This window comes from Danio rerio, chromosome 8, assembly GCF_052040795.2.
Source record: "Danio rerio strain M-AB ecotype USA chromosome 8, GRCz13ab, whole genome shotgun sequence".
Lineage (NCBI taxonomy): Eukaryota > Metazoa > Chordata > Actinopteri > Cypriniformes > Danionidae > Danio > Danio rerio.
The window spans coordinates 57442090-57470000 of NC_141028.1; the positions used below are offsets into that span (position 1 = coordinate 57442090).

At 37.9% G+C, this 27911-nt stretch overlaps 1 protein-coding gene and 1 long non-coding RNA gene across 6 annotated transcripts in view; one reads left to right on the forward strand and one right to left on the reverse strand.

The window, feature by feature from the left end:
- The window catches only part of LOC147842882 (uncharacterized), a 797275-nt gene that overhangs the window by 418853 nt on the left and 350511 nt on the right, over positions 1 to 27911 (reverse strand). The window lies entirely within an intron of this gene.
- Positions 1 to 27911, forward strand: part of gfpt1 (glutamine--fructose-6-phosphate transaminase 1) — a 121068-nt gene that overhangs the window by 46060 nt on the left and 47097 nt on the right. The window contains exons 15-20 of one of the 5 annotated variants that reach the window (XM_087263721.1): positions 2381 to 2495; positions 8184 to 8311; positions 12315 to 12482; positions 14833 to 14994; positions 18053 to 18088; positions 26296 to 26611. In XM_087263721.1, the coding sequence (XP_087119847.1) occupies positions 2381 to 2495; positions 8184 to 8311; positions 12315 to 12482; positions 14833 to 14994; positions 18053 to 18088; positions 26296 to 26301 (615 nt within the window). In that variant the 3' untranslated portion in view covers positions 26302 to 26611. 5 annotated transcript variants of the gene reach the window in all.

The window sequence follows — 27911 nt, forward strand, 5'->3', positions numbered from 1 at the left end:
ACCTGAACTAATTAATTAGGACCTGAACAGTACTTTATTATTACAGGCAGGTGTGTTTGATATGGGTTGCAACTGAAATGTGCAGGAAAGTAGATCTCCAGAAACAGCGTTGGCCACCCCTGCTCTAGGTCTTTATGGTCATTCAGCAAGTGTGTCCTTTTGTTGATGCAGTGTTGTGTGGACTGCTGTGTTGTAGATTATGGTGACAGAGATTTGTTACTTACTGAGTCCATTTGGACTTGATCTCAGCCTATTGGTTGTACATTTGATATTCAAAGCATACAAAACAGGAAACACTCAGTGACCTTAAAAGACGTCATCTCCTTGAGTGAATTCTACAGGATTTCCACTTCACATGTCAACTGTGGGATCTAGATGCTTACCAAGATAACAATCTGTCTTTTATTAGTTACTTAACCTGGCACAGGAACTCTACCTCTACAGGTAGTAAATTGTGTCAGATGAAAGTATCTGTGATCTGAATGGATGATCTCTCATGTGGTAGTGATTTGTCAGGATGGATGTATGGTCCGTGGCTCCTCTACCGAAACTGAAAGCATCTTGCATGAACTCTGAGAACCACAAGTGAGCCGGAGCATGTTGTCAATCGTCCTGAATGCTTTATAAATGTGCTTCACATTTGACTGAGAGTGGCTTTAATAGGCTCTGAAAGATGAAGCTTAGGGCTGGATTAGAGTCAGACATGTAATGTGACAAACGTATGCCTCGAGGAATGCCGTTAAAACAATTTACAAGCCACAGAGGCTTTGAGATCATAGGTGTGATAGAAAGAAAAATAGGAAGATGAGAGAACGTATTTCATCTCTTCCTTGTCTTTTGCCTTGTCTTACTTGGCTAATCTTTAAGCCAAATAAATTTTTTCTTTATATTTTTATACCACATCTTAAACTGAAACACAGTATAGTGTCTTTGCCAATTTCGTCATTTGACCAGGTGTAGAATGTGGACCATAAATGAGCACTTGGCTTCAACAATATGCATCTTGGTAATTGCCGTATTTGTTAAATTGGCACATGGAAAACATCTGTCAAACATCTTGGTGGCCCCAACAAGTATTTGGACCCTCTAGCCACAAAAATGTCTGAATGTCATTGCATTGCAAACAAAATATCAGAGCAAGTGAGAACGAACTGGCGAGTGGTCATTTCAAACTAAATGAGACCCAGGCAAAGTCTGTTTGGAGTTGTTTACAGGAGATTTAAACAGCTTGCCAAAGTTTTTTTTTCAGCTGGTTGCTTCACCTTCACACTACTGTTAAGGCTGATTTATACTTCTGCGTCAAAAGCCGGCGTAAGCTACGGCGCTGACGCATAGCCCTTCGCCGTGGCCATCGGCGTGGCTGACGTGTACCTCTCAAAAAATGTAACTACACGTCGCAACAACACGTAGCGCAAGCTCTGTGATTGGTCAGCTTGGTAGCGCTGACAAGTCTGGGCGGGACCAAGAGCCGCGCGAATGGCGCTAGTGATTGTTTACAAGTGTGGAGTCCCGTGAATGAGCTCCGGATGGAAAGTTTTGTTTTGTGTTTACCTCATAGTTAAAGTTGTTGCACGTCCGCCGGTTCCTGCCCCAAAATGAGCGAGTTTGAGCCACTTGTACATCCCGGAAGTGTTCAGGAAAAGCAAAACAGAAGCGAAGAAACTCGACACAGAGGAACATTTACACCTCACTGCCAACTAGCGTTTCGGAAGTGTTAATGCAGACCAACAGAGACAGGGCGCAGAAGTATAAATGCACAGCTGTGCGCGTTGCATGCGCCGTGAGTTACGCCAGTCACTTGACGCAGAAGTATAAACTAGACTTTAGTCTGTGGTGATATTGTAGTGTGAAGCTGTAGTGTCAATGAGTCTTTATTGACTTGGACATCATCTCCAGTTAATTTCCTCTGCTTTAAAGTAAAAACACAGCTGTCTGGAATACTTAATTCTGATTGGTCAGTCATGACATTCCAAGGTATGTTATTCCTAAATAACAACCGCTAAATAAGGCAGAATCCTCTGAGAACTTGAAATCTCTTTGATCGTTTGTGAAAACAATCAAACCCATATTCTTACATCCACATTTATATGTATGTCCTTGTCTGTCATGCTGTGGTTCTTGACTGTTTGGCACCATTTTGTAAATATATAATACGTAGATTTGTTTTTAGATACCTCTTCGAATGCCACATGTATGCTATGCGTTCTATAGACATTGTGTATTTATATATTCATTTTCATGAATGGCATTGATGTCCAACTTGTTTGTGGGGTGTCTGTGGATTAGAGTACATGGTGATAGCGCATCTGTAGCAACAAAAACATTTAATCTCTAGCTCGTATGAACTCTACTTACTGCTATTTTTTTTTGTCTATTGCAGGCGTACACAAGTCAGTTTGTGGCTCTCGTCATGTTTGCCCTGTTGATGTGTGACGACAGAATCTCTGTGCAGCCGCGGAGAAAAGAAATCATACAAGGCCTCCGCATATTGCCAGGTAAACATAAATGCAGGTGTGTGTGTGTGTGTGCTGGATTTGGTGGTTTACGTGAAAATTTGCATAATTACATGAGGATGATCTAGGCCTGGAGTTCTTAATCTCGGTCCTGGAGGTCGAGTTTCCTGTGAATTTCAGCTTCAAGCCCAATCAGTCACACCTGGGCTAGCTAACCAAGCTCCTACTAGGCTTTCTAGAAACATCCTTGCAGGTGTGGTGAGGCAAGTTGATGCTAAAATCTGCTGGACACCGGACCTCCAGGACCGAGAAAACCCCTGATCTAGGCATTACAATGTTAATATGGTTTATAAGGTCAGGGCTTCTGTCCTCATAATTCAAAACTGTTAAAATCATACTTAATGGGGTCTATTCACATTCAAATTGGCCACAAAGACTAGAATACACAAGACATGTCACTTGCATAGCTTTGAATGGGGGAAAGTGTAATGGCCAATATGGAGATTGAAGCTCTGCCTTCTAGTACAGGAGCCAATCATTGATTGTTATAGACTGAAGATTTTCTAGGACAGGGGTTCCCAAACTTTTCAGCCCGCGACCCCCAAAATAACAATGCCAGTGACTCGCGACCCCCAATATCCTCTGAGGTGGTTATAAATACAGAAACCTTGCATGTAATGACGCAGACACACCAATTAAATTTGTGTCAGTGCTTTAAATGTGCCAGAAAGTATAACCTGATGTTATAAAATCAAAATGCATCTGACGCTATTGCTGCCTTTAATATAATGTAATTACCCCAGGGGTCGCAATCCAATAGAACTAGTAACTATAAGCTACTATAGTAACTATATAGTATATAGTAACTATAAACGACTATTTTTATTTTCAGTATAGTTATGGATAAAATATGTTAATTCTTATGGTTTAATAAAAATAAATCGATTTTTGAAAATCACCAGGCGACCCCCCCCCCCCCCCCCTTCATTGCCTCGTGACCCCCACATTGGGAACCACTGCTCTAGGAGAGGGGTTCGGTCCAGACCCGAGTTTCTGCAGGTTTTGTGGGACTCAAATGTTTTCCATGAAATTAAAGAGACAGAATAAAATGACTTTCCTTAAAATGACTTTAATATGACCTAGGTATTGCAAGGTTGTGGTGGTTTATGAGGACAGGTCTGTTAAAATCATACTTAATGGGGTCTTTTCACTTTCAAATTGGCCACAAAGACTATAGAATACACAAGACATGACCTGTCACTCGTATGGTTTTAAATGGGGGAAAATGGAACGGTCAATATCGCGATGGAAGTCCCTGCCTTGTAGTACTTGTAGCCAATCATTGATCGCTATAGACTAACGATTCTCTAGTGGAGGGGCTCGGTCCAAACTTGAGTTTCTGCAGATTTTGTGACTTGAACACTTAGACATGAAATGAAAAAGACAGTGAAATGACTTACCTTAAAGGGACTTTGGTATGACCTAGGTATTACAATGTTGAGGTGGTTTATGAGGACATGCTTTCTGTTCTTGTAATTCAAAACTGTTAAAATCATACTTAATGGGGTCTTTTCACATTCGAATTTGCCACAAAGACTATAAAATACACAAGACGTGTCACTCGTATAGATTCGAATGAGGAAAGGTGTAATGGTCAATATGGCGAATGAAGACCCGCTTTTTAGTACAGAAGCCAGTCATCGATCGATATAGACTGACAATTCTCTGGGGGAGGGGGTCGGATCAGGTGAGTTTTTACAGATTTTGTGACTTAAATGTTTTGACATAAAACAAAAGAGACAGAGTAAAATGACTTGCCTTAAAGGGACTTTGGTATGACCTAGGTATTACAATCTTGAGGTGGATTACGAGGACATGTCTTTTGTGCTTATTATTCAAAACTGCTAGAAAATCATACTTAATGGGGTCTTTTCACATTCAAATTTGCCACAGGTTGTCCAAGAGGGTTGGGTTTAGGGATGGGGCTTCTGCAAGGATATTTAATGAGCAATTTTATGGTGTAATATATATTAAGCCTATGGAGAGTCCTCATAAATCACCAAAACTAATATGTGTGTGCATTTAAGAGGAATATTTTACAATGCTAAAACGATTTTTGCCAACATGTGATCTACATAAGGAGCTCCAGTCAAATCATCTTTATTTCTAAAGCACTTTATAAAATTTCCAGAGATGAAGATAAAAAAGCCAAATCAATATTATGGAGAATATTCAACAAAACAGGCAGACACATTCAATTGTGTACATGAATTCTATGTTTTGTACACATGCGGTTTTTGTGTATGTTTATGGTGGCGAGATGCTGACGTCACAGATCTCAGTGTGTATTCATTTACGGGACGGTCTGCAGGAGGAGCAGATGTCCTCGGCCAGCTACTTTCCGTCACTGTTTGGAAGTCTTCATTGGACCACAAGTGTCTGCTGGGGCGCTCACCCCCATATCTTTCTCCAGCTCTTGCTTTTTCTCCCTCTGTGGAGATTTTCGTTCCGCTTCCAAGCCAATGAGATCAGGAATTTGTTGGCAGACAGTTGCTAAAGTTCCCCCTGCTCTCCAGCTCACTATTCATGCTCAAAACTGCTGATTGTGGAATTATTGCTCGAGTATTGTTGCTCACTGTATTTACAATCTTTGACATGAAAAATTCAAACAAGTCCGTAACTACAGTTGTATGCTGAATCATGTCATTGTCACACTTAAATGCATCATTTTTATCCCCCCATGCAGTTTTTTTTATACATTATAGAAATATTTAGATTTTTAGACATATTTTTGAACCTTCACGCAGTAAACAAGGAAATGTTGACTTCATCTGACAAGTTATTAAACTGAAACCTTATTTTCAATATCAATATTTGACAATCGAATGTACAAATTGCAAGGTACAATGTAGGGATGCACAAAAAATGCGATTGTATGTGCATTTTGTTATTGAAGCCGGTTTTGCAGTCAGCAATAGGCTTCTAGGATTAGATGGTGAAGCATTTACTACACACAGTCATAAGCCCCTTTCACACAGTGATACCGGTAAATATCTGAAAAATTTCCGGAACGACTTTACCGGTATTTACAAAAAAGCACTGTTCACACAGGCGAGGACGTTACGGAATTTTTCCAGAAAAGAGCGTTCACACATCCGTTCCAAAATACCGGTAAATTCTGACATCATTCACCACAAATGAGCGCTAAACGGCTGCGCTTGTATTTGTAAACATTTGACTACATTACAAACTCTGTGGATGGATCAGTATTGTGAACAACTTCGATGAAAACATATGGAGGAACACTTTCGCATGTCGAGATGTTCATAATATGTGCGTGTGCAGGCGCTCACAGGCTGTTTCACAGGCACACGCAAAGCTTGAAGGTAAACAAACAACGGCTTATCATAAGCATCTTATCAATGATTATTTACACAGTTGGCATTAAGAAGAACATATAAACGTGATCTGACTAACTTCTAGCAGCTAAATGTGTCTGGAAAAATATTCAAAGGCTTTTAATCTCCCAAACCGCGCGGACGTGAATGCGTCTGACTGTTCTGATTGGCTAAAGCAGACGTCTCACGTCAGCACGTTCTAGACGTGCACGCGCTCTTTCCGGCAATCTTCCCTCTGCATTCACACAGCGCAGCATTCCGGCAAATTACCGGTAATGTTACAACTTCTCTTTCCGGAAAATAGCCAGAACAAATTTACCGGTATTTTCAAAAATAGAAGAAAAAAACAGGACATACACACCTTTCCGGAAAACTGCCGGTAATTTTCCGGAAAAATCTGTATGTGTGAAAGGGGCTATAGTTCACTTGCAAGCTAAACACAATCATGTTAGTTATTGCAGACAGTTTAATCTAGAAATTTAATCGAAGATGATTGTTATGGGATAATGACAGCTGTTTTTGCATAGCTTATTTGTGAACTACCGCTAAGTTTCTGCTAAAATATGTGACAAATTGGTGAAAAATCACATTTGATAACATTCATTTACTACAAACTCACTACAAAAGGTCAGTCATTTGAAACAGGTCATTCTGTTAGATGATTGCATATTCATGTGTTTATTAGCCTATGGTAATTATCTTGTTAATTTAGGGATATTAGACAATGATTAGTAATTTTAACAACCTATGAGGATTTTCGATAGGATGTTTAGAATTTCGGCACGAGAGCGCCCCCTGGCTTTCGGAGAAAATATAGAAGTAATTCCAATGTTATGGATGTAGTTTTGCTGTAAAAACTTGAACAGAAATTCCCAGATCAGAAAAATATAAATCTGTAAGGATGTTTTATATTTTAAATGAGGGAAATGACCTTGTTATGTATGTGTCCAAAAATATGCAAGTTTTTTTTTTTTTTACATGTTTGCATTTATGACGAAAGATGCTGTTATGGGTACGGTATCCGTAAAATTGGCACTTGTGTGCCTTTGGTAAATCAATTAAAATTGTTTGAAAATGTTGACATTAAGGGTGTCACGATCCTCCAAATCCTCTATTCGATTACATTTTCGATTCTGAAGGCACGATTCGATTCGATTTTCGATTATAAATAATTAATGAATTAATGACCAATTAATTATTTGTAGCCTACCGTTTAAACTAACTGACCTGCATGGTCTTTGTTTTACCCATAAGCAAATCATACAGTAAATGAATAAAGGCAAGATACACACATAATTACCACCTGTCAATCACTTTTTCTGCGGGACTCGGGAATAGGCAGTGATCTGTGTCGTTATAATGGCGTCGGTAAAAAAGAGGCACAACCAACAGGAACCAGCAAACAGTATCTGAGGTGTTCGCTAAAATGACTAAGTACTAGTAAGTGAAAGATTGAAGCAGTCCTCTGACTGCCTGGACCTGCTGTCTCGAGCGCAAGGCTGTGTGTGCGTCTGTGTCTGTGTGTGGTCACGTGATGTGCATTTTCAGAGGTAGAGAGGAAGGAGGGCTGCTCAGAAATGCTACACGCCACTGTGGATGTCAAATCGTTGTCGTTCTAAAATACCATTTAAAAACAAAGACAGTGTAAACAGGGCCTGAGTGTGTACTTTTCGCGAGCAGATTTGCAACGGGGGCGGGCGGAGGATCGCGATGCCGGTGTTGTCTATCGGACGAACCGTACGTAATATGTACATAGCAGAGCTTGCAAAACTATTTTTTTTTTGTCGACAACACGAACGTTGTCAACATAACTCACTGGAAATCCAAAATGCTTACACACCGGCGACTTCATTGAAAGAGGAGAGGGTTTAAGCTCTGTCGACGGGTCTCCTGCTTCTGCAGTTTAACAAGCACTTCAACAAGCCTGTTTTTTTCCTGCTTGGCAAGCCAAGCTGACGTGACATGGGGGCGTGGCAGCATCGACGATTCTATTTTTTGATTCGATAATCGAAATTGAGCATAAATTTCGATTAATCGAAATCGTGACACCCCTAGTTGACAGAGACATGTTTGGGTATTTTTACAGTACTGTAAAATACAAGCCTACACAAACAACTTGTAAAGGGTTTTGTTATTTTGTCTTTTTTCATGGTAAGATTGACATATGCATGGAATCGCTCGTTTACTACTGATTACACAACCGCACTTTCCTGACAAGATGTGCATGACTATCACAGCTAACGATTAATTGCGATTCTGATTTCAGTTTGATTGATTCCTAGTGTAAGTCCACAATTGTAAGCTATGCTGTGTCTCTCTTTGGTCTCTCTAGATCTAATCAAGGAGGTGTTGACCCTGGACGAGGAGATCCAGAAGCTGGCAGCTGAGCTGTATCCGCAGAAGAGTGTCCTGATCATGGGTAGAGGTTACCACTACGCCACCTGCCTGGAGGGAGCTCTGGTTAGACTACAAATTCACTTCTTTCCCTTTTTTCCCCTTTTATCGATCTATCACTCACTTGCTTCCCTCCTGCTTCTGTTTCCAGTCTGCTTAATTTCTATGATAGCTTTATTTCAGGAACACACACAAATATAAACATTTTTCACATCTGATAGCACTACATATGTTTGATGTACAAGTGATCCCTTTGTTACTTCACATTTGTTTATAATTGCTGGCTCCGCCCCTGGTTCATCCGCACTGAACTGGAACAAAAGTTTTCTAAACTAAAACAAGTGTTTGAAAATGATTGGAATAGGGTCAATAACCATTACAAAACATACAGTTAAGTAGTGCAAAAGTTTTAGGCCAACATTAAATCTGTTGTTTTTCTGATGTTATAGTGAATATTTTTGGCCCTTTACCACAAAAACAGTTGTCTTTTTTTTTGTCTTTTTTTTAAAAATTGAGATTTATACATGGTGAATAAGTTATCTTTCCGTTGATGTATGGTTTGTTAGGATAGGAGTTAGGTTAGAGTTTGAATTGTTTTGGTTTAATTGTTTAAGACATATGAAAGACAGTGGATGTTTCTCAATACCAAGTACGCAAAGTGCGGACTTGCGTTCTTGGAAGTTCAGACTTGGAAGAACGAACTCCTGAGGACACAAGTCAGGTACTTCTTTAAATGGTATGGTAGTGTACTTTATAACGTCACTTACCTTATCGTGGATTCATCTGTTTCTCTGTACAGTAACAATAAAATGATTTAATTATATAAAGCACGGCCGTATAATTAATATTACATTGATATTATAAATCTACATTTTTGATTTGAAAACATGTAAACATAAATTACCATAAATGTGAAGTGAAATGTGTTATTATACACAGATTAAATACACAAATTTTTTGTATTAAAATTTTGTTTTTGAATTTACATTTTTTAAAATTTAATTACATTTATTTTAAATTTTTTTGTATTTTATTAAATTTTTTTACCCAGATTTTTTTTGTGTTATTATATTATCAGATTTAATAAACTACAATGGACATTATACAAGTATAAACTACAAGACATATACAATAAGAAATAAAGAGAACATTAAGCAATTTGGTAAAGACAAACAGCGTACAACACAGTAACATAATTAAAGACAATTATAAAAGGTAACAAAATAACACCACCAAAATAATACATCTGATAACAAATAATAAATTGATTAGATCAAAATTAGATATACACGAGATGTATTAAATATAGTGTTTTAACTACAATGGACAGATGCTATCCAGCGGTACATCAGAGATGGACTGGCCGAAGTAAAGCTGCTCTTGGTAGGGGAGGTAATGACGGAGCTCCCGCTGGCATGCTGGGAGTCGGAGTCCGCATAAGCTGAGCCACATCATCAAAGATCTTTGTGAATAAACTGCCGATTCGAGTTTAAAACAACTACATTCTCGCCTGAAAAACTGTTAAAACTTTATTTTGTGACACAGTAAAGAACTAGTTTTAAAACCGTGCAGGTTTTCTCCTCCTCCATTAGCGTTTGCTGGTTTAGCTGCAATGCATTCTTGGAGACCTGAGCTTCACAAGATAGTACAATTCACCTCTCGATGCATCCTTGACCAAAGGGGCAGAGCAAGGACACATGCGGGAATTTTATCTAAACTTGGCAAGATGTTAACGGAACAGTACTTCGGTGACGGTTGATGACTTTTCACGAGCCAATGTTGGAGAGAGGCTTTGCCCTGGTTTGAGCTGCAGTGTTGTTAGCAGTATTGTCTGAATTAATGAAATTGTGATTGTTGTAAAGTACAGATAGGTTTCAATCCATTATGCAATTCATTCTGGGAAGGACTTCAGTGGTAATACATTTTAACTTCAGCATGATAATGATCCGCTAATTGCAGTGAAATCCTATCTGGAGGAAAAAAAACAGCTGATGAAACACAGACAGTCATGAAATGTCCTCCACAGGGTCCAGACATGAATGTTATAAAGGCTGTGTGAGATCACCTGGAAAAAACAAGAAAAATCTATGATACTCGAAATCCTACTTTGGAAAGTGCTAAAGAAGTGCTAATATTACCAACCCGGGCTCATTGTGGAAACGTAGCCCCGCGGACGTTTCTGCGGACCGCGAGATACATCCCGGGAGGTACGTATTCAAGCGTTTTTTGTTTTCGCGGATCCGCGAGAGGCAGCTGTGCGCGCTTTTTCGCGTCTCGGGAGCCCTCGGCCGACCCGGCCGCCCTCCTCTTCCTCCTCCTTCTCCTCCTTCCCTAAACCCAAGCGGCGGTTTGCAAAAGCAGTCAAAAAAAAAAAAGCAAAAGCCCTCGTTTTCAATTTCGACCGCGTTTTCGGATCCTGCTCGTAGATTGTGTCAAAGCAGCTTCACATAATGGTCATAGTAACTAGAACAGTGTAGTTCAGTTTTTAGTGTTTAAGTTCAGTTCAGTTTAGCTCAGTTCAGTGTGGTTTAAAGTCATTACTGAGAGTTCAAACACTGAAGAGCAAATTCATCGATGCGTACTACTAATCCTGAACCATGCGAGCCAGTGGTGACAGCGGAGAGGGAAAAAAAACTTCACCTGATAGGAGAGTGAAGAAAAAAAACCTTGAGATAACCAGACTCAGTTTGGCACGACCATTTTAATTTCTCCTCTGGCCAAAAGTCTTGTGCAGAGCTTCAGTCACCGCGGTGGAGGCTGGAAGCTGGCCTCAGCGAAGACTCGTCTGTCCCTGGAACGTCAATGGAATCAGACTCGTGTTCTCCACTCCCCATGACCATCAGCTCAGCAGCAGCTCAGGATATGGCCTGGTCCCGGATATGGAAACCTTGGGAACATCTCGTCGCTGGTCTTGGATCCAATCAGTGACTCCGCATAATCTGAGGACCTCAGGATGAGTATCCCTAGGTGGAAAAAGAGGATAGAGAGAAAAATTAGCGTAGCTGCTGTTCATAGGGTATTTCAAACTGTTTATTTTATTGCCAAGATCTGAGGTGAACTATCTGCTGCTGCTTTCAGTAGTACGGCAGTAAATGTCACGTAAATTGACATTCAAACTAACATTATTAATATTCATCACTGAATAAAGCACATGAGATGTACCTGAGGTGATCATTGTCAGTTTTCTGTTGTTCAGCTGCAAGAAATAGCCGTTTCTAAAATATTAATTTGCGGTGTTGGTTAGGACAAATACTTCTTTTAATATGGAAAATATTGCCCCCATCATGTTTTTAGCTAGGCCACGACTTAAATCAGCCTTTAGGCTCGAAAGTCACTCAGACGCATTTCTGTCAACATTGGGATGTGAAAATAAGGGATATGCCCACGAAAATAAGGGATTACCCCAAAACCCAACATTTCTCTCCGATTCAAAACGCGTGTACAGAATCCGTTTGGGAAACGGCATCTGTTTTATCACTATGGAGCGCGTCAGCTGACAGTCATGCACCATTATATGGCTGTTTTGAGGATTGTATAGGATGGGTGACGGCACCTGTAATCAAAAGGAAAGCGAATCGAGCTGTTTTTAATATTTGTTAAGAAGTGTTTTCATTCCTAAACAAAGCGAAAGCACAGAACAGACTCACGTTTAAGAGCAAGGTGCGACCCCTGGTGGTTCGGCGGTATGGGTTGCTTATAGTGAGGCTCGGCTGTTCAGAGAAAGACTGAAAATACAGAAGAAATACGAGAAAATACCTTTACGGGATGATAGCGGGATAGAACTGTAAAATACGGGAGAATCCCGGGAAAAACGGGAGGCTAGACAGGTATGCCCAGACACACTCCTGTTGTTGTCGTCAATCTGGCAACCTGCGCTTGCGTTTGTTTTGAACCAGGTGTGCAATACCTAATTCAACCACTTGGGGTCCATACTGCACTTTAAACCTAATTGATTTGTGTTGGAACAGAATGAATTGTGTGGAACCCTTCATTTTTTACAGTGCAGATATTTTGTTTGTTTTTTTAGCTTTGTTTAATTGTTCCCATGTCTCATTTGTGTGTCCTTCAGAAAATTAAAGAGATCACATACATGCATTCGGAGGGGATTTTGGCTGGAGAGCTGAAGCACGGCCCGCTGGCTTTGGTGGACAAACTCATGCCTGTTATAATGATCATCATGAGAGACCACACGTACACCAAGTGCCAAAACGCACTGCAGCAGGTGGTGGCGAGACAGGTAAGTGATATCTGCTTTTAGAATTAACACCGTCACCTCACAGCAAGAAGGGTGACTGATTCGAGTCCTTTCTGTGTGGAGTTTACATGTTCTCTCCGTCTACCGGTTTCCTCTGGGTGCTCCGGTTTCCCCCACAGTCCAAAGCCATGTGGTATAGGTGAATTGGATGAACTAAATTGGCCGTAGTGTACGAGTGTGTGCGTGAACATGAGAGTGTATGGGTGTTTCCCAGCGCTGGGTTCCACTGCATAAAATATATACCGGAATAGTTGGCGGTTCATTCCGCTGTGGCGAAGGGCTTGTCGATTTGGCCTAAAATCTAAATCTTGATTAGTTAAACATTTTAACGATTATTTTATTAATGTATTAATTTTCAAGTTCTCTACGGTAAATATGCTCACATATTATAAGCGAGGGATTTTTGAATGTAGGGTGCATAACTTGATTTTAAAATAACTGAAGGAAACACACACTATCTACTGTCTATGATTATTTATTGAACATCCACGGTGAACAACTGAAATTAATCCGCGCCGCTCACGCTCGTTACCGCTATCAAACGACAAATCACAAAGCCTGCGTTGTGTGTAGTCACGACATGTAGTTAAATTTTTTTTGAGAGGTGTGCGGGTATGGGACCGATCGTAACAAAGCGGGGTCACGTGACTCCACACACACGGTAGGGAAAGTAATTGAATAAATCAACCTGGAAAATTTGATCAATTATAGGTTATGAATATCGATTTCGATAACTTTTCAATTAATTGCCCAGCCCTACTGTGGCGACCGCTGATAGGCACAAGGTGAAGGAAAATTAATGAGTATTTAAAAACTGTTTCAATATATGTGGGTGTGGCACAAAATGCGACCAATAGAGGACAGAGTTATAACATTTTGTTATAATAGTTATAAAAATCCACAAGAGGGTTTTTAATTAGCGAATATAAGCATTATAAACATTAGCTGAGCAGATTACAGTGTAAGGCTTGAACATCATGCACACTAGCTGCGATTTGAGTCGTCAATCTGGCAACTTGCGTTTGCATCGATTCAATAGCCCCTTTCACACATACAGACCTTTCCGGAAAATTAAAGGCAATTTTCCGTACAGGTCTGTATGTGTGAACAGGCCCTTTTTGAAAATACCGGTAAATTTGTTCCGGCTAATTTCCGAAAACGAGAAGTAACATTACCGGTAATTTGCCGGAATGCTGCGCTGTGTGAATGCAGAAGGAAGATTGCCGTAAAGAGCGCGTGCACGTCTTGAACGTGCTGACGTGAGACGTCTACTTTAGCCAATCAGAACAGTCAGACGCATTCACGTCCGCGCTGATTATTTAAATATTTTTCCAGACACATTTAGCTGCTGGATGTTCGTCAGATAATGTTTATATGTTTGTTCTCAATGCCATGCAATCTCAATGCGCGAGTGATTATCCTCTCATTAGGCATTCACCTGCTTTGCTCGCGCGAAGTTGCGAACGCAATTATTTTTATCAGTCGTGTTGCTTCTCGATCGCCTGTGCATGCATATTGGAGCATCCTGGTCGAACCCTGCTTTTAAGAATTGTTATCTGGGAAAATTATTTTCAACCAGCCAAATGGCTAGTGGGAGTGTCTGTCTTACCCGCCACCGCCGAAATCTACGTGCATTTGGCGGGTTCGCGGGGGTTAATGTAAAGCCCTGGCTGCAACCCATCTCTGGGAAACATCCACACACACACTCATACACTACGGACAATTTAGCCTACCCAATTCACCTGTACCGCATGTCTTTGGACTGTGGGGGAAACCGGAGCACCCGGAGGAAACCCACGCGAATGCAGGGAGAACATGCAAACTCCACACAGAAACGCCAACTGAGCCGAGGCTGGACCCAGCGACCTTCTTGCTGTGAGGCGACAGCACTACCTACTGCGCCACTGCTTCACCCCAATCCCAGCATACTACATCTTTAAAGGGACAGTTCACCCAAAACGGAAAAAAAAAATACTCACTATTTACTCATCCTCAAGTGATCCAAAACCTTTGAGTTTCTTTCTTCTGTTGAACACAAACAAAAACATTTTGAAGAATGTTGAAAAGCAGTAACCATTGACTTCCATAGTTGGACAAAACAAACACTATGGACTATGGAAAACAAACACCATCTTTAATGTTTAATAGACGAATGAAACTCAAACAGGTTTTGAACAAATCAAGGGTGAGTACCTTATGACCTGATTATAATTTTTGGGTGAATTATCCCTTTAAAAAAGAACAGACTTTAAATTGGTAAACAACATGTTACCTGCTTGTCTCTGCAGTATTTCTCTTAGGTAAGAGTACATGGTTTTGTTGCTTTTTTTAGGGCCGTCCAATCGTGATCTGCGATAAAGAAGACAACGAGACCATCAACAACTCCAAACGCACCATTAAAGTGCCTCACTGTGTGGACTGTCTGCAGGGCATCTTGAGCGTCATCCCTCTACAGCTGCTGTCCTTCCACCTTGCTGTGCTGCGCGGATACGATGTGAGTGTATATTTCTCTCTTTCTCATGCACACCTTTCCTACGCATATGTAAAACACACTGTAAATATTCTTGTATATATACACTGTACATATTCGTTGCCGATAGCGTGTAATTCATGGGAGATTTTTTAGAGATGCACTGAATAATTTTTTTCAGAAGTGGCTTATATGAAAGGCAAAGGCCTCTAGATTACGCTTATTTGCCGAAAATAAAATATGATCATGCCTTGATTTTTAATAATTTAATTAGGACAGTAAAGTCAGACTTTGCTTAGAGAAAAGTCTTGTCACTTAACAGAAATAGTGTCCAGTATAGAATATAAAGTCATGCTGCAGTGGAAACAGATTGAATATTGTGTCTGACTCCCATAAAGTCATCTGGAATGGCAAAGAAAGCGTTCTTGCAGGACTCCCAGAGTTCATCAAGATCCATACGCTTATTTTTAAAGAACCAAAGCGAGGCTGCGGTGGGAAGAAATCCGGAAGTATAGGACCAGCACTGTAAACATTGCAGTAACATGCTGTGTACTACAAACCTCCGGCTGTTGCCGAGATTTCAAAATGCAGAAATAGTGTAAACATCACTTCAATATCATTCAGTAAGTTTATTTTAAACGATTAAAAGCAATTTAGCATCAAACAAGATCACAATTTCAGTGATACGCTTAAGTGTCCTCCTAGGCTTCAGCTCATGGCACTAGTTAAACACCGTGAGGACGCTTTCCTGCTTGAGCTTATGTTACCCGGTGAGTGATAACACTGCAGTCCTCTGCAGCACACCCTCGTGTTGTCTGTAATAGTGTTGTCCTGGTACTGAATTTCTGAATTTCACCGCTAACATGAAATCGCTGCTGAGCGTGGATGACTCGACTGATCTTCACGGCTTCGCGCTTCAGTCTCCGTGTATCTGTGTTTGGTTTGCGCTAAGTATACCGCTCTTCACCCTGTGCAAACACAGATACACGGACTGGAGGGCGAAGCAGCCGTCAAGATCAGTCGAATCATCAAGTAGATCGCTCGACTCGTCTGTGTTTGTGCTCAGTAAACAGCGGTGGGTGAACTGATGACCTTCTCGGCCAATCACAATCATTTCTGTTGAACATGTGAACACAATGGCAAATCAGCGCTGTTTTAAGAAAGCCATCAACATTGCCTTAAATCTTAGCGAGAAATTGCCGGTTTTTCTTTTAATTCAGTATTGTGACGAGTCTAATATAGTGAAAGAATCAGTTTATTAACTCGAGTTTGATGAATGGCATCTAAAACGTGTGTTTGGGAAAGAAAACGTTTGCTAACTACTGCCATTTCTCTTAACTTAGCTGAAAATGAGCTCTGATATCCCTTTTTACATTCACCATTCGTTCAGAACAGACCTTCGGGTCACCCGGAAGGCGGAGAAATGATAAATGTGTGTCACTTTATCTTCCCTGATAAGATATACAGCCAGTTACAGAACATTCCTATGTAACTCCCAATGATACTTCTGGGTTTCTTCCCACCGCAGCCTCGATTTCGCTTTTGAAAATGGCGGCCGCGTGAAATCAGTCTATTGGCTTCAACTTCAGTGCCTCCTCCATCTTACCCCAGACATGCTCAATAATGTTTATGTCTGGTGACTGGGCTGGCCAATCCTGGAGCACCTTGACCTTCTTTGCTTTCAAGAACTTTGATGTGGAGGCTGAAGTATGAGAAGGAGCGCTATCCTGCTGTAGAATTTGCCCTTTTCTGTGGTTTGTCCACCTGTCAGGTTTTGGAGACATCTGCATCATCATATGGGGCATAAGAACAGGACGTGTGTTTAGATATAACTCAGTTTTTTGACCACACTTCATTATTATTGCTCATGTATTCCTTTGCTGGAAATTAGAACTGAATTTAGAAGTACGCACAACGCCTTTTGCTTACTCCACGAAAGTAAATGAGTAAAGTAAAGAGAAAGTAAAGAAGCTGAATGGAGGAGGCTCGTTCTTTATCTTCGTGCTGCAGGTGGTCTGTTTTGATGTTTTCTTGCTGGTGAAGCGTTCAGTGTTTCCACTGACAGTCCGCCATGTCCGCCAAATGCACCAATGTGTGACGCAACTGACTTTTAAAGCGAATAGGAGATGAGACTCTGATTGGTTTAATGCAGGTTATGCTCAAAACACACCCAGAACTCATTAAGAGAATAAGCACAACCCTATTAGACCATGCGCTGCAGTGTAGAGCGGATTTTTCTATCCCTAATATAGCAAAAGAGGATTCAGACACACCCTTAATGCTTTTGCGCCTTAAGGCTGCTTTATACTTTGGCATCAAGCACACGTGAATGCTTTGGCACAGCCTACGCGTGGACGCATTGCTCTGACGCGCAATGAAGCGTAGCGCAAGCTCTGTGATTGGTCTGCTTGGTAGCACTGACGAGCATGGGCGGAGGGGGGAGCCCTGCGAGTCCAGTGAAGCTAGTGTTTACAAGTGTGGAGTCTCATGAAGGAGCTCCAGATGGAAACTTGTTTTGTGTTTACATTATGATTAAAGTTGTTGCACGTCCTCCGGTTCCCGTCTCCAAATGAGCAAGTTTGAGCCACTTGTACATGAAGGTAGCGTTCAGAAAAAACAAAACACCCGCAAATAAATTCGAAACTGAGGAACAGAAACACCTACTGCCAGCTAGCATTTCAGAAGTGTTAGTGCTCTGCAAATACAAACAGTGCGCAGAAGTATAAATGCAGGACTATGCGCATTGCATGCGCAGCAGGTCACACCGATCACTCGACACAGAAGTATAAATCAAGCTTTAGACTTTGCACCTAGATCATTAAAATAGAGCCCAATATGCAGCATATTACTATTTATTTTTCTGCTTTGGCGAAGAGAGAGGAGACTGCTTAAACTGATTCGGAAATGTTTTGCTTTTTTCATAATGGACTAATTAATATGCATTGGACAAATGAAGACAAATTTCAGACTTTCAGTGCGCAAAGACCTTAACGATGAATAATGATTCTTGAAAAATATTGGTTAAATGACAAGATCTGATAGCATGATGTCTGACGCTTCATTTTGTTTTTCTTCTCCACAGGTTGACTGCCCAAGAAACCTGGCCAAGTCTGTGACTGTTGAGTAAATGCTTCCTGACCAACACCCAAAACACACACACACACACACACACACACACACACACACACACACACACACACACACACACACACACACACACACACAAATACGGACTATCAAAAAAAACATGAAGGCAATTGAAGGGTTTTCTACATGTCAGCTTTCCTATAATATTCCCACAGAAGCTGAGTTGTGTTTCAAAGTAATCGTATCTCATCTCCGATTCTGAAAGCATCATATCATTGCTGTTGACTGGAATGTGATTATTATTATTATTATTATTTGTATTATTATTTGTACTATTAATATTATTTGTTAGTTACTTTTTGTGGTGGTGTGGTATGGGGTGGCTACACAGTGCAGCCTATAACATGTTTGTCTAATGCTATATATTATTGTCATATGGTATAATATTCGTTTGGCCCAGATAGACTTCTAGATGCTTGTTGTCAAATACACATATGCATTTGTGTTTTACAGAGTAACACAAGAGCTTCAGGATTCTCCGTTAGCGGCTTTCCCCTTATATATATATATGTTACATGTCTGGTACTGAAACCAAACTGTAAATCAGTGCTTAATGATAGTTTGCACACTATTCCGGTTATCCGCTTTGCTGCTATTTAAGTGGGTGTACTTGTTACTGGCTAGCATATTTATCTCTGATTGACCTTATTTGGAATTTCCTATGCATGTGGATTTCTGACGTTTGAATAACATTTCGACCCAAATTCTGCTTTACAGTTCATTGATCCGAGACGTTAAAACACGGAAGGATGAAACAGAAGGCTAATACTTTACAATAAGGTTCTATACTGTTATATGTATATATGAATCATAAATGAAAAGGATAGGTCACCCAAAAATGAATAATTTCCTCTTTTTCATGTGTATATATATATATATATATATATATATATATATATATATATATATATATATATATATATATATATATTAATATATTAATGAATTTTAAACCATTGTTGCATTAGCTATTGAGAGTGCATTGAGACTTGTTGTAAAGTGTTACCCTAAAAATGCATATTGTTTATTTAGAAGCTTCTTTCATTAATTTAGCAAAGAAATGAATGAGACCCTGCCAGAAATGAAGACAAAGTTATCAAGTTTATGAAGTGAATGAATGTGTCGTCTAATAATGTTAGTGAAGTTTCTTTGTGCTTTTGCCAAACTAGGTCATATAAATCATCACATCTACTTAGATTTCATGTAAGGAGATCTACTGGACCAGTCAGCTGTTTAGAAATTCAGCTAAATGTTTACTAGGCTTAAAGCAACACTTTATTATATAACTTTATTTGGAAATATGCTCATTTTAATACTCCCATAGAGTTAAGCAGTTTAGTTTTGCACTTTTTTGAATCCATCCAGAGTCTAACAGGAGCACATTAGCTTAGCTTAGCATAAATCATTGAACTGGATTAGACCATTAGCGTCTTGCACAAAAATAATTCAAAAAAGAGTTATGAGAGTTAAAAGGGTTATGAAAATTGCTATCTTCTAGGTCGATATGGCTAGGCACTATACTCTTAATCTTGTTTGATAGCAATTATTACACCAGAATGAGACTATAGTTCTTAGTCAAATCATATCGACCTAGAAAATAGCGATTTTTCATTTTAATTTGTCCAATGTGTATACAATAAGTACAGAAGAATCGAGTTTTAAATAAGAAAATTATAATAAAATAAAACATTAATAAAAATTTGAGCAGGGGCTAATGGTCTAATTTAATTCAATGATCAATGCTAAGCTAAGCTAAAATCGAATGAATGGATTAAAAAATGGTAAAACCCAACTGTTTAACTCTACGTACCTTGTAAAACTAAAACAAGTGTGTTTCTTTCATTAAGACAAAGAGAATTTGCATATTGGGTTTTGAAGTATCATCTTCGGTGACCACAAAAGTTTAGTAAATCTGTGACGTTGCTGTCTGTAACGTTGTAGCTACTGTACAAGTGTCAATTATAATCAGTTACTGAAAAGAATCTAAGGTAGAGTTAATCAGTTTAGTTTTACACATCTTTGAATCCATTCAGCCAATATCAGAGTCTAATTGGATCACTTTAGCTTAGCTTAGCAAAAGTTATTGAAATGGATTAGACCATTAGCATCTTGCACAAGACAATTTTAAAAAAGAGTTATATGAGTTAAAAGTGTTATAAAATGATCTATTTTCTAGGTCAGTATGGCAAGGAACTATACTTTTTTATTGTTTGATAGCAAAGTTTCTTGATTATTATACTAGAATGAGAGTATTATTTCCTAGTCTAGTCGTATCGACCTAGAAAATAGCATTTTTTCATTGTAATTTGTCTAATATGTGTACAATAAATACAGAAGAGTCAAGTTTCGAATACGAAAATGATTAAAATGTAAAAAAAAGTTTGTCGCAGATGCTAATGGTCTAATCTGATTCAATTATTTATGCTAAGCTAAGCTAAAAAAGGCTGAATGGATTCAAAAAATGGCAAAACTCAACTGTTTAAATCTAGGTGACTTGTAAAATGAGCTTATTTCCAAAATTTGAGAGTGTATATTGTGTATGTTGCATATTAGGTTTTGAAGTACATCTCAGCTACCACAAAAGAATAGTAATTCTGTGACGTTGCTGACTCAACATACTGTATCTGTAGCTACTGTACGACTGTCAATAATAATCAGTTACTGAAGTGAATCTAAGATACACCTCAACAGTGTACTTGAAGTATGTATATGCATGAAACTTTTGGCTTCCAATCGTTGTTTCCATTATTGTGGACATCTCAGAGGCCTTGTTTTAAAGGAGACTTTAAATGCGTCTCCGGTTTACAGTAGTACTGCCAAAGAACGCAGAGGAAAACCGAGAACATTAATACATGCGCCCCATACTACGCCACACTCACTTTTGATTGCTTCCATGGGACCATTTTCTTGTTTTATTTCTATTGGGTACAGTGGGGTTATATTTTATATACTGCTTTATTTGCAATTAAACGCGTATGTACTTTGATTTATATGTGATTTTTAATCCTTATTATGTTCTGCATAAAATCAACATGATTAAAGATACGGTCTGAATCTTGTTTAAAGAGCCAGAAATATCTGCTAATAGTGGTGTCTAACCAAAGGTTGAAGAAAGGTCATGATGAAGGTACAGTACAGTTCTAGAGCTAAATATGATTGTATTTTTGTTACTCATGAAAATGGGTGTAAATATTCCACAGGCTTAACTTGTAGCGTTGATCTTTGGTCTGTGGAGCACTGAAGTGCACTGCATCTTAAATGCACCTTCAAGATTTGTGGTAGCTAGTTTTTTTTTTTCTAGATCAGTTGTGCCATCCTTAAATTGAGCTTAAAAATGTTATTTCGGAGGCATTTATCACTGTTTAAGGGTAAAGCATGTCACGTTTTTGGGCAGTGTGATCTGGATTTAAAATGATGATCCAAAAGTTAATAAAACATGTAGTCTTTTTAACGCTCTGCTTGCTTTCGTTTAACTTTGCTTAAGATTTTCAAAAACTGCAATTTCTAGAAATGGGATTTACAAAATAGCAGGATTTAAAAGAATAGTATTAATATTTAGTGTAATATAATATACACTCACCGGCCACTTTATTAGGTACACCTGTCCAACTGTTTGATAACGCAAATTTCTAATCAGCCAATCACATGGCACGTAACTCAATGCATTCAGGCATGTAAACATGGTCAAGACAAACTGCTGCAGTTCAAACTGAGCATCAGAAATGGGAAGAATGGTGATTTTGAATGTGTCATGGTTGTTGGTGCCAGACGGGCTGGTCTGAGTATTTCAGAAACTGCTTAGAGAAAATGTCCAGTGAGCGGCAGTTCTGTGGGCGCAAATGCCTTGTTGATGCCAGAGGTCAGAAGAGAATGGCCATACTGGTTCAAGCTGATAGAAAGGCAACAGTAACTCAAATAACCATTCGTTGCAACTGCGGTCTGCAGAAGAGCATTTCTGAAATGCACAACCTTGAGGCAGACGGGCTACAGCAGCAGAAGACCACACCGGGTGCCACTCCTGTCAGCTAAGAACAGGACACTGAGGCTACAATCTGCACAGGCTCACCAAAATTAGACAACAGGATTGGAGAAACGTTGCCTGGTCTGATGAGTCTCGATTTTTTTCTGCAACATTCGGATGGTAGAGTCAGAATATGGCGTCAACGACTTGAAAGCATTCCAATGCTTATGGTACACTTTTTCTGCCAGATGCTGAGCTGGCTATCTTTGGACTTTCACAAAACACATCTTCTTTCCCTCAAACAGTGCAAGCGTCTTTATTGCAAGGCTTGGTGGTTGCTAAAAGACTATTGCTTAATAATTGGAAATCACCGTTACCCCCCTCATTCCAGAACTGGATTTTTGATATGATGTCTGTTATTTAGATGGAGTGACTCAGATTTTTACGGACTAGCTCCACAAGAAAATGTTTGGCAACTTGGGGTCAATTTCTTGATTTGACAAATCTACATCTCAACAGCAATCCAGTGACCCCTCTGAGGTTAAAACCATACACCCTTACTAGTTTTGATTGTATGTTTTGTGACTTTGATGTGTGTTTCTTTCGCTGAGTTTATTTTGTCTCTTTTCTTTGTTGTTTTCTTTTATATTGTCTTTTGTTCGTCTATCTATCTATCTATCTATCTATCTATCTATCTGTCTGTCTGTCTGTCTGTCTGTCTGTCTGTCTGTCTGTCTGTCTGTCTGTCTGTCTGTCTGTCTGTCTGTCTGTCTGTCTGTCTGTCTGTCTGTCTGTCTGTCTGTCTGTCTATCTATATACACACAGTTGAAGTCTGAATTATTAGCCCCTCTTTGATTTATTTCTTCTTTTTTAAATATTTTCCAAATGATGTTTAACAGAGCAAGGACATTTTCACGGTATGTCTGATAATATTTTTACTTCTGGAGAAAGACTTATTTGTTGTATTAGAATAGAATAAAAGCGGTTTTAATTTTTTTATGAACCATTTAAGGTCAAAATTATTAGCCCCTTAAGTCTTCAGAACAAACCATTGTAATAAAATAACTTGCCTAATTACCTTAACTTGTTAACTTGATTAACCTAGTTAAGCCTTTAAATGTCACTTTAAGCTGTATAGAAGTGTCTTGAAAATATCTAGTCAAATATTATTTATTGTCATCATGGCAAAGATAAAATAAATCAGTTATTAGAAATGAGTTACTAAAACTAATATGTTTAGAAATGTGTGAAAAAAAATCTCTGTTAAACAGAAATTGGGGAAAAAATAAACAGGGCTAACAATTTAGGGGGGCTAACAATTCTGACTTCAACAGTATGCGTGTCTGTGTGATGTGTGTAAAATTTGGCCCGCGCCAACGTTGTTTTTTTTGCATCTGGCCCTCGGCCCAAAAAGTTTGGACACCCCTGAAATAAAGTAATTAAAAAAACAGCAACATGAAAGCATGAATTCATCCTGCCTTGTATCAACAGTTCAGGCTGGTGGTGGTGGTGTAATGGTGTGTTAATATTTTCTTGGCACACTTTGCGCCCATTAGTACTAATTGAGCATCATGTCATCGCCACAGCCTACCTGAGTATTGTTGCTGACCATGCCCATCCTTTTATGACCACACTGTACCCATCTTCTGATTTCCGTTGTGTGATTAAAGCATCCTCGTTTATAGTTGTGCACTCTATGCAGCTGTGCTGATTGCAGTGTTTATGAATTAACTATCACAAAAAGTGTAAGTCAGAATTCCTCAAAAGGCTCACTTACCGCTTGAAGTGCAGCTTGATCACAGAGAGTTGGAACAGATCTTTTAATCCTGGTTTCTTTGCAAATCCTGTCCTGTGGACATGATTATACACGTTAATACTGACACATGATAATATGTGTCAATCCATATCAGTGGGCTGGGAGAACAGCACTGATACATCACTTTGTGATGAGCCTCAAAATTGCTGGGATTTGGATCCTATTTCAACATCAGGAAATAAAAAAAGAGACTTAAATAAATATACATACTGTGTACAAGAGGTCAGCGATACGTCAAAAATATACTGTTGAAGTCAGGATTATTAGCCCCCCCCCTGATTTATTTTTTCTTTTTCAAATATTTCTCAAATGATGTTTAACAGAGCAAGGAAATTTTCACAGTATTTCCTGTAATATTTTTTCTTCTGGAAAAAGTCTTATTTGTTTTATTTCGGCTAGAATAAAAGCAGTTTTTAATTTTTAAACACCATTTTTTGGACAAAATTATTAGCCCCTTTTAGCTATATTTTTTTCGATAGTCTACAGAACAAACCATTATTACACAACATCCTGCCTAATAACATAGTTAACCTTATTACCCTAGTGAAGCCTTTAAATGTCACTTTACAGAAGTGTCTTGAAAAATATCTAGTCAAATATTATTTGCTGTCATCATGGCAAAGATAAAAGAAATCCGTTATTAGAGATGATTTATTAAAACTATTATGTTTAGAAATGTGTTGAAAAAATCTCTGTTAAACAGAAATTGAGGAAAAAATAAATAGGGGACTAATAATTGGGTGGGGGGTGGAATCATTATTTGCGATTTTTATTATGATTCTTTCAAAAGTTTTTTTTTTTTTTAATTTACACGAAACGCATAATAATAAGTGAATACAGATTAGAGACTTCATCAGAGTGAGCAAATATTGACAGAATACACATTTTGGCGGTAATTATGCCTTGTTAGGTCTATTAATCTGCTGGCTGTTAAACACCTCCGAATTACGCATCCACATTTAAATCGTCAGTGATCAAAAATCCTCATATCGCACAGCCCTACTGTATGCTATATCTGTCCAAAACAGCATCCAAAAGTTAATTTTGCATGATAGGCACCCTTAAAAAGTTCCTTTTACCCCAAAATTAAGAACAGCAAAGAGTTTCAATGTGAGTGTATGGCTTCAGCTGACGGATCTTGGGCCGTAGAACCGCCTGCGTCATGCTTGTTGATGACTGGATCGCTTTATTGGCTTGAGCGGAAAGTGGGTCAGGGAGTTTGATGCTGAACGCAAACTTCTCTAAGGGAAGCAGGCCAACAATGGCCTGTCACTCACAGCAACTCCTCACGCTTATGTGTATGTGGTCACTGTTTGTGTAAAATGTCTGTTCGCTGCCAAGTCTGAGCTCATTCTCAAGTCTCCTGGGCGTTTGAATGCACTGCTTGTCCAGCCACAACAATAATTCATTCGGCTGTAGTGTCTGCCAGAAACATAAATGTAAATATTATAGTAGCCTTGTTGCACTTTAAGTAATAAGTTATGAATAAACAGCAGAGAAGCGAGAACAATGGAAATGTGGAATTATGGAAAAACGAACGTTATGTTCAACTCGATATTAAAACCTGGTGATGTTTTGTTTTTATGCAAGAGCTCTATAAACATGTATTTTTTATTTTATTTCACTTTATTTTTCTTTTAATATGTTTGTTTGTTAGTTGTTTTATTATTTCACTTAATTTTTTATTTCACTTTCTTATTTTTCACATTTTAAATTTTGTTTTTGATATTTTATTTTTAAAACAAAAAAATATTTCACTTTATTTTTCTTTTGTTTTATTTTTATTTGTTAATTTTAATTAATTTTTATTTTTGTTACACAAAATTTTTTCCTTGTTTTTTATTTATTATTTCGCATTATTTTTAAATTTTATTTCATTAGTATTTTATTTTACTTTATTTTTTGTTTTGTTTTGTTTGTTTTTTATTTATTATTTCACTTTATTTTATTTTAATGTATTTTTTCATTTTGGTTTTTATTTTATTTCATTTTATTTTTGTTTAATTAAATTTTTTGTTTTATTTTATTTAACTTTATTTTACATTATTTTTTATTATTTTTAACTTTTTATTTTTAATTCATTTATTATTTTATTTCACTTATTTTTTTCTTTCTTTGTTTGTTGTTATTTGTCTTTTCACATTATTTTACTTTTGTTTTACTTTTTATTTTATTTCACTTAATTTTTTTGTTTGTTTGTTTTTTATTTATTGTTTCACTTTTTTCTTTTGTTTTATTTTATTTCACTTTATTTATTTATTTATTGTTTATTTTAATTATTTATTTATTTATTTATTGTTTATTTTAATTATTTATTTTAGCAAGGTGACAACAGTGCCCCCCAGGGCAATTCAAAAGTCATTGTGCACAAATTCATAATGATTTTCTTTTGTTTAATTAGATTTAGAAGTGGAATGAGAGGAACAGTAGGATGAAAAAAAAATAAAAATAAGTGTCTGTCTGGACGGAATTACACCTGGAATAAAGAGGATTAGTAAAAAGAGATGTAGATCGAGCTGCCGGAGATGTGTGATGATCATGGACTACTCTGGCCAAGCGGACATCGTTTGTGTTCCTTTTATAATATAATTCAAAGAAGAAAAAAGAACGATGATGTGTAAATATTATGACAACTGTCGCATTTTTGATTCACTTTTCTTAAATTAAAATCATTTTTTTGGGCAATACAGCATAAGTCCTGCACAGTGCCCAAAAGGATTTTGAGTCATTCTTCTTGCAGAATATTGGCCAGGTCTCTACATGATTCTGGTGGAGGAAAAAGTTTTTGACTCCTCCAAAAAACCCCAAAGTGGCTCAATAGTGTTTGACTCAGGTGACTGAGTGGTTTGATGAACATGAAAGTGAAATTGAACATGGCCTACACAGTCCCCATTCTTGCTGTGTGTATTGGAAAACTTTCGTCCTGATACACTGCACTGCCTTCAGGATACAATTTTTGACCCATTGGGTGCACATGGTCTTTCAGAAAGGTCCTTGGCAGTGACGCACTCATCTAGCACAAATATTGGCCATATTGTTATGATATTGCAGCCCAAACCATCATTGATAAACCACAATACATCAATGCATATACAGTTGAAGAACTATTAGCCACCCTGCAATTATTAGCCCCCCTGTTTATTTTTTCTAGCTAAAACAAAACAAATAAAACTTTCGCCAGAAGATAAAATATCAGATATAATGTGAAGATTTCCTTGCTCTGTTAAACATCATTTGGGTTAAATTAAAAAAAGAAAATAATAATTCAAAGGGGGGCTAATAATTGTCACTTCAACTATATATATATATATATATATATATATATATATATATATATATATATATATATATATATATATATATATATATATATATATATATATATTTATATATATATTTATATATATTTATATATATATATATATATATATTTTTTTTTTTATGTATATATGTATATATATTTATATATGTATATATATATGTATATATATAAATATATAAATATAAATATATATATATATATATATATATATATATATATATATATATATATATATATATATATATATATATATATATATATATATATATTTCAGTGGCGTACACTGAAAAAAATTATTCAAAAATGATTCCTTGGATTTACTAATTTTTTTTTACGTTAAGTGGTTCTAAACAATTTATTTGTGTTGAATTTAAACAAACAAATTAAGTTGAACATTATTAAACTAAATTTGTTTGTTTAAATTCAACACAAATAAATTGTTTGCAACAGTTCTGCATGCAACACTTTTTTCAGTGTAGTAGGTAGTACTGTCCTCTCACAGCAAGAAGGTCGCTGGTTCTAGTCTCGGCTGGGTCAGTTGGTGTTTCTGTGTGGAGTTTGCATGTTCTCCCCTCGTTCACGTGGGTTTCTTCCGGGTGCTCCGGTTTTCCCCACAGTCCAAAGACATGCAGTACAGGTGAATTGGGTAAGCTAAATTGTCTGTAGTGTATGTGTAAATGAGAGTGTCTGCATGT